A 7,769-nucleotide genomic window follows, 5' to 3' on the forward strand; every position below is an offset into this window, starting at 1 on the left:
ACCATACACTGCGCCGGTTAATCCAGGACTGGTGCGTTGCGAATCGGTCTTACGGCGTTGAGCGGATTCCGACTCCGAAGCAACCGGCGGAACCGTCTTTGGTTCGGTCTTTGCTTAGCCAAGCTTCGTCGAGATCGAGTGGTTTGAATTTGAGAATCTCGGCTTTGCGTCGGTTGAAAGGACTCGCCCGTGACTCGGATAAGAATCGGTCTCTGATTTCTTCGCTTAATGCTCGTGAAATTCTTCTGGATGTTGTGTTTTCGAATTTGGATTCGGATTCGGATTCGTTTTCACCTGATTTGAGCCGCGAATCGCTTGCGCTTCTTGTGATGTTACCGCTGACGGAATCTGAGTGTGTTCTTGTTGCGTCTGATCCGCAACGGATTGGTTATCTGTCACATCTTCTGTTTGATTCTTCGATTGAAGTCCGAATCAATGCCGCGGCGTTGATTGAAACTGTGATTGCCGGAACTCGAGCGTCGGAGCTTCGAAGCCAAATTTGTGGAATCGATGAATTGTTTGAAGGCGTAGTCGAAATTCTCAGAGATCCAACGGCGTATCCACGAGCACTCAAAGTCGGAGTTAAAGCCTTATTCGCTCTCTGTTTGGTGAAACAAACCAGGCACAAGGCAGTTTCCGCCGGCGCCGCCGAGATTATCATCGACCGATTTCCCGATTTGGAGAAGTACGACGCTGAGCGAGCCCTAGCTACGATTGAACTCATTTGCAGAATTCCAACCGGTTGCGATGCGTTTGCAGCTCACGCGCTCACCGTTCCGCTTTTGGTGAAAGTTATTCTGAAGATCTCGGACAGAGCGACGGAGTCAGCTGTCGGAGCTCTGGTGTCGTTATGTTCGGCATCGGAGGAGAATCGGCGGGAGGCGGTGGCGGCGGGGATTTTAACACAGTTGTTGTTGCTGGTGCAAAGTGATTGTACGGAGCGAGTAAAACGGAAATCGCAGGTGCTGCTGAAGCTTCTTCGAGATTCATGGCCGCAAGAATCCGTTGGAAATTCCGACGATTATGGTTGCAGTGAAATTGTGGTACCGTTTTGTTAATTGTGGAGTTTAACATTTTGGATTCTCAAATCTCCATAGATTGTTGGGTAAGTTTGAAGATTCATCAAATGGAACAAAGAACAAAAACTACAGAGAAAGAGAGACAACAAATGGAAGAGATGAAGTTGCAATAGTTTTTCTGTATGTAATTTTTTGTACGTAAATTTTTTTTCCGCTTAATTTCTTTCAACAAAAAAAAAAAAAAAAAAAAAATCCATCTATCGTTAAGTTTTTATTTGTAAGATTTTTGACATTTGTTACATCATTTCCTCTTAATGATATTTTGACATGATTAATTTCCTCAAATCTTAAGATGAAAATTCAAATTCTATATCATAATACTATGTTTAGCTTAATTGATGGAAAATCATAAAAAAGATATCATGTTCGAATTACTTCCTTTATGGTATACTAAAAAAAAATTATATTAATAATAACTTGTGTATCCGTAATTATTTTTAAAATAGAACTTCATAATTATAATGTTAATTTTTCTATAAAAACAAAGGTTTAAAGAAAAATATATTTCCGTTGATTGAATTTTATGTATTTAAAGTGTTTGTTTTTCTTTTAAACTAAGCATAACTTAATTAACATAAAAGTGTATTAATAATCAAGTCTACGACTCAAATCTTCCTACATTTAATTGTACTAAAAAAAGTATCTTAATCTATCGGTTAATTATTGTAAATAAAAAAAATAATATCTAGTCTTTTAAAATTTTGGCAAAGTTAATAATTGAAAATTATCTTCAAAATCTATATTCGAAAGGTAAAATAAGAGATTATCATACAACAATAAAATAAACTTAATTCAACGATAATTGACATACGAAAACGTGATTCTAGAATCAGAGCCTATTGAAAACCCAATATGAGCATGTTGGCCCAACTTACTTCCAAAGAGAGGGCTTCCATATAAAAAAAAAAAAAAAAAACAATATATAAAAAAAAAAATATCATTATTTTGTTGGTACAAAAATCAAGGGTTACAATTATGTTATATGAATTCAGAAGAATCAATCATTTGAAAGATGAGAGCTCTATTAAAACGAAGAAATAATCTTTTATTCCTAAATCATAAGACAAAAGAAGATGCCTCTACCCACCTACCTCCCACTCCCAAATATTTGTTGAAAAGGAAAGAATTCGAGTCAAATATAAGTAAACATTATTTCATATAATACATTTATAAATTAAACAGAGCGAACAATTATCTATAAATATGTATTCTTTTTTGTATCATAAACGAATTAAAGTATTCACTTGTTCTAAACTATAAGAATCTCATAATTTTTATAACTTTAGATAGGTATTGGCCATAGAATTTGAACCACTACTTTTAAATACTAACCCGTCATTAGTTAAGTGTATTCATAAAATTATTCGGGAAATTCAACCTTTGATTCTTAGAAGTAGCAAATTGTCACATCTTTGAATTTGTATCTTGTTAAGAAAGATTGAGATTTATTCTAATATTGTGAAGAGGGCAAAGGCAATATTGAGTGTAGTTAGGGGGTCCATATGTAATTATTATAGTGTTTTTTTTTTTTTTTTGGGTGTACTTTGGAGTTGTGTTGCTTTGACACCTCACTTTAGTTTTGCCTCTCATTAGTAAGTGAAAGGGAAAGGGCCAATGGGATTCAAAGATATTAAGCAAAAAGCATCATGTTTTTTTGGATATGATAATTAAGAAATGCTATAATTTGAATTTAGATTTTTGGGATTTGTGGAGGAGACTTTTGGCTCAACATTTTAACAACATCAACATCTACTATTATAAGCACATAATTAACATTATATTCCTTTCCCTTGTTGTCCTAAAGTACATTCCCTCCAATGAGATTGACAAACATTTTCAAACATCCACTCATTAATATTTCTAATGCTTTTGATTTCTCTCACTTTTGCCAAATTCTCTCTTTGGAATAAGATTTTCTCAATTCAATTTGAAAACTACTTTTTTAGGTTAACTTAATTGCATGTTTAGCTTAGAAATTTATATCTATTTAATCTCTAAATTATCAAAAGTATATAATAGGTTTATGAACTTTTAATTTCGAGTCAAATAGATTCTTAAACTTTAAAATGTATCTAATAGGTTTTCGAATTTTCAATTTTGTGCTCAATAAATCTCTAAATTTTAAATTTTATATCTAATAGGTCCTTGACCCATTTGTTATTTTTTAAAAATTTATAGATATACTAGACACAAATTTGAAAGTCTAGAATTCTATTCAATATAAATTTAAATATAATATCTAATAGATCCATTAATTTTTATTTTTATTTTTCTAATATGTGTATAATTTGTTAAACACAAAATTGAAAGTTCAAGGATCTAACTTTAAAGTTTAGGGACTAAAATTGTAATTAAACATTTTTTTATTCAGGTAGATGAACAACAAGTGAATGTATATTTGGACAATTGTTTTCCTTTAATTCATTCCTACAATGACTTCTTATTTTATTAATAATTGAATCATCCAATCCTCACAAGTCATTCTATCACAACTCTACAATACAGTTCTTAAAGATACAAAATACAAGGTAATTCCTATTTTAAGAAATGCAAAATTCAAATTAAAAAAAAAAATACTTCTTGAGATTATCAAATTTATCAACAATTGGTTGGACTTACCAATGCTCTTGAACAATCATCAACCAACTGGAATAAAACTCACTTTTATGATATAAAAAATAGGAAGAATGCCAAAAAAAAAAAAAAAAAAAAAAAAAAAAAAAAAAAAAACTTATTTATAAACTTAACTTTTAAAAACTAAATAATCATCCAAATGAACCTTAATTAAAAACACACATTCTCGAATATGAACTGAACTAAGCTAAATCGAAGCCAAGTCAAATCTTCTTTCTACTTTTATAGTCTATTGTTAGTCATCTACCCCTCCAAATGACCTAAAAACTTAAGTTGACGGGTGAAAGCAAATTTAATATCATTTCGTCTAACACTCATCCTCACTTGTGGACTCGAAATATGAAGAAAACACAAGAAGTAAAAATCAATATTAATTACAAGGAGTTTGAACACATGACTTGTTGGACTACCTGTTTTGATACTATGTTAAATGATTAATTGACCTAAAAGGTTAAAATGATGGATGAAAACAAATTGAATGTTAGTAGCTTGGTATAGACAGAAAAGGCAAAGGTGGTATACTAATGAAAGTGATGAGAAAGTCAAATGTTAGCCAAGTTTAGAGAAAACAGCAGCAACAACCATAATAATAATAATAATAATGCAGCAAAGGGATGATTGAAAGGAGAAATAAAGAAATGTGAATAGAGAGAAAGTGAATGTCAGTGTCAAGAAAGGTTTGACTCAAAACAGGCAGAGAAGGTGAAGCCCACATGTGTGAGAAAGGCCTGCAGATAAGTTATGGGATAGAATGGATGTGGGGTTGTTCCAAAGTTGTAAGGGTACAAAGTGGGAATACTTGTGTGGCTTTCAAAAATATGGAAAGATATAATGGTCACATGTTGGGTGGAAGGAATAGAAGCAAGGAAGAAGGAACCATTGGGAATCACATGCCTTTGGTTCTTATTCTTCCATTTTGGTTTCATGGCTATTGCTCCTCACATGACCTCAAGTAAAGGCAAAAAGGTCAATTAATAAATAAACAATTCATTTTTTACTTTAATTTGTTCCTATTCTTTTCTTTAGTCTCAATTAGGGTTTGAAGTTTTCCATATGGAACCACATCATTTGGGTTTCCTGTGAATTTGCTGATAAAGTCGAGGACACCCTATTTGGAAAAAATCCAACCCCAAAAAAGCTCTTTTGACCCCTCACCTAGAGAAGAGACACTACAAAAAATGTTGCAGGAAAGTCAAGTCTCTGCCGTCGCAAGGGCATGAGTCATCTTATTGTAAGTCATTTTATAGAAAGAAGACCTCAAAACATTCATCTAGTCTTATTGCAAATTTTATTGTGCATTATTTTTTTCCCATAGTGTTTGGGGTCCACAATCAACACAATTCAACATATCCCCTTTTGCCAACTATAGTTTGCTTTAGGGTAGAATCCATTTTGAGTTCAAATTTGATGGGTGATTTTGACTTCATGCAAGCAAATTGCAACCTATGATTTGAATTAAAGATGAGTTTTTGGAGTTAGCAAGACCTAATGAGATGCTAACATTTTAACCAATAGAATATATACATACCTTGAATGCCATTCTTACCTACCATCAATTTAGGATTCCAACCTAATTGGCAACTAAAAGTGAAGATCTCACTCTCAAAATTTGAAATTTTTAAATAAGTAATGAAAAGAATTTTACAAAATAGTTTTGCTAGTATTGAGAGATCATTGCTATAAGATTTGTGCTTAAGAGTCACTTGGATTTGTTATTAGACTCCACTTTGAAGGTTTATAACATTAAAAGTTTTGCATAAATTTGCTTTTACACTCCACTTAAAAATTTTACAATACTTCATGATTCTTCTCCATTTTTGTCAATCGTATACTTAAAATTGCAATTTTTACCCACTTCTTTATCATGGGTATGTAGTGTTTTTAAATATTATAAAAAAATAATTAAAAGTATCTAATAGGTCTCTGAACATTAAAAATGTCTGACAAGTCTCTGAATTATTAACTAACATATTCAATAAAAACTCAAATTTATTTCTAATTGGAATCCATACATTCAATTTTGTGTCTGGTATGTCCATAATTTTTTTTAAAAAAAAATGTTGAATAGATCAATTATCTATTTCACACAAAATTAAAATTTAAAGAAACTATTAGACATTGTTTGAGTTTAGAGATCAAATAGGCACAAACTTGAAAAGTTCATAGATCTATTAGACACTTTTTGGAGTTCATAAATCAAATAGACGTAAACTCGAAAGTTCAATGAGTAAACTTGTAATTTAACCAAAAACTATTTATTAAGATCATGTTTGATAACTGCTTATAAAATCTACTTGCACCAATAAGTTTTCATGTTTGTAATCCATTTTCTACTCATGATTTCAAAAATCAAGTCAAAATAGAGAACCATATTAGCGAAATTACGAGGAAGCAAATATAAATCTTTAAATAAAAATGAAATCATTATCAAACAATGGCTATAAACACTAACATAAAGTCCTTCCATTTTTTTTTAATATTGAAAAACAAGTTTCATTGAGAAAAAAATGAAAGAATATAAGAGCATACAAAAAAGCAAGCTTACAAAAGAATGGAGCTCCCTCTACAAAGAGTGAATTCAAGTGTGTGAAAGAACGTCTATAGAATAGTTACAAAAAGTCTTCGAAATCAAAGTCCATGAAAAAACATAAAAGTGAACGAGGGACCACATCTCACACTAGGGTCCCTCTCCACTCTCCTAAACACCCTACTATTCCGCTCACCCCACAAAACTCATAAGATAGCACACACTCTAGCAAGCCATAAAAAGCGGTCTTTCTCCACAAAAGGCAAATTGAAAAGGAACACCTTGATCATAGCACAAGTGTCTCCATGATAAGCATACAAGAAGCCACACGTCTAGAGGAAAGAGTCTCAAACACGACTCGCAAACTCACATTGCCAAAGAACATGGTTCAAGTCTTCCTCCGTCTTTCGACAAATAATGCAACAAAAAAGCCAAACAAGCAAGGATATGTTCCTCACGAGTCAATCCATTGTGGTAGCACGGCCACGTGAGACTTGCCAAGTAAAGAACTTCACTTTCCTTGGGATCTTAATCTTCCAAAGCACTAAAAAACCGACACTCATTAGGGAGAAGGATCAACCAAACAACCAAAGAAAGACTTACACGAGAATCCCTCCAAAGGATTAGGGCTCCAAAACCTGACGTCCCGTCTCCCACGCCTAAAAAAATGACCCCTCAAATAAGGAAAAAAGAGCAACCACTTTCGTCGCTTCTCTATTGGAAAGAGAGCGACAGACCCGAAAGAAAAAGCACAAGAACTTCCGAACAACACAAATTCCTTCCATCTCAACCACATGCCTAATTTGATACACTAATACCATCGACAAATTACCGACATAAATATGTGGAAACTTTTCTCAATGAATAATGAAAAAGAAAAATTATAGAAACGGTAAAAAAAGTTGGACATTTTCTAACATAAAGTAAAAGAAATTTACTTTTTTTTTTTTTTTTTTTTTTGCAGTTTTTCCAATATTTGGTTTCTTAAAAGGGAACTTATGAACTTTGAAGCTCGTCGTTATTATGCTTCTTTTTTCATTCTTCATTTTTTTTGGTGGAAAATTCAAGTAGTTAAAAGTTAAAACATAAGCCTAATCAACAGCTTGGCCAACTAAACATGTAGGGAAAAGGGAAAATTCTGCCCTGTTCCCCTTACATTGTTTAGTATATTTGCTCATTGTGTCGATGAGTGCCATTAATACTCATCAGGAACTTCTACAATACATGATCTAAATATTTGTAGAGATTTGATATCCATTTTATATTATTTAGGGGGAATATTCAATCATATCCCTAAACTTTAGGAGTTGTGTTAATTTAAACCATGAACTAATAATCGCATCGATTTGAACCGTAAAGGTAAATATTTGTAATTGTATTAATTTACACCTTTCATTACATTTCATTTAAAAAACCTCAGGTAAAACTTATAATTTTATTGGTTAAACCCTTAGACTTTCATACATGAATCAATTTAGACTTTTTGAACCTGTTTGAATTGATTTGAGGAAAAAAATGTTTTTTAAAAA

The 7,769-nt window shown here is 32.2% G+C and overlaps 1 protein-coding gene across 3 annotated transcripts in view; it reads left to right on the top strand.

Annotated features, from left to right (window-relative positions):
• The window catches only part of LOC120067754 (U-box domain-containing protein 26-like), a 2,270-nt gene extending 906 nt beyond the window's left edge, over window positions 1-1,364 (top strand). Inside the window, exon 1 of one of the 3 annotated variants that reach the window (XM_039019320.1) lies at window positions 1-1,364. This exon is cut by the window's left edge and continues 906 nt beyond it. In XM_039019320.1, coding sequence (XP_038875248.1) covers window positions 1-1,058 — 1,058 coding nt within the window. In that variant the 3' untranslated portion in view covers window positions 1,059-1,364. The other 2 variants (XM_039019339.1, XM_039019329.1) reach the window with 2 other exon arrangements.
• The last annotated feature ends 6,405 nt before the right edge of the window (window positions 1,365-7,769 follow it).

Source organism: Benincasa hispida, chromosome 1, assembly GCF_009727055.1.
Source record: "Benincasa hispida cultivar B227 chromosome 1, ASM972705v1, whole genome shotgun sequence".
Classification (NCBI taxonomy): domain Eukaryota; kingdom Viridiplantae; phylum Streptophyta; class Magnoliopsida; order Cucurbitales; family Cucurbitaceae; genus Benincasa; species Benincasa hispida.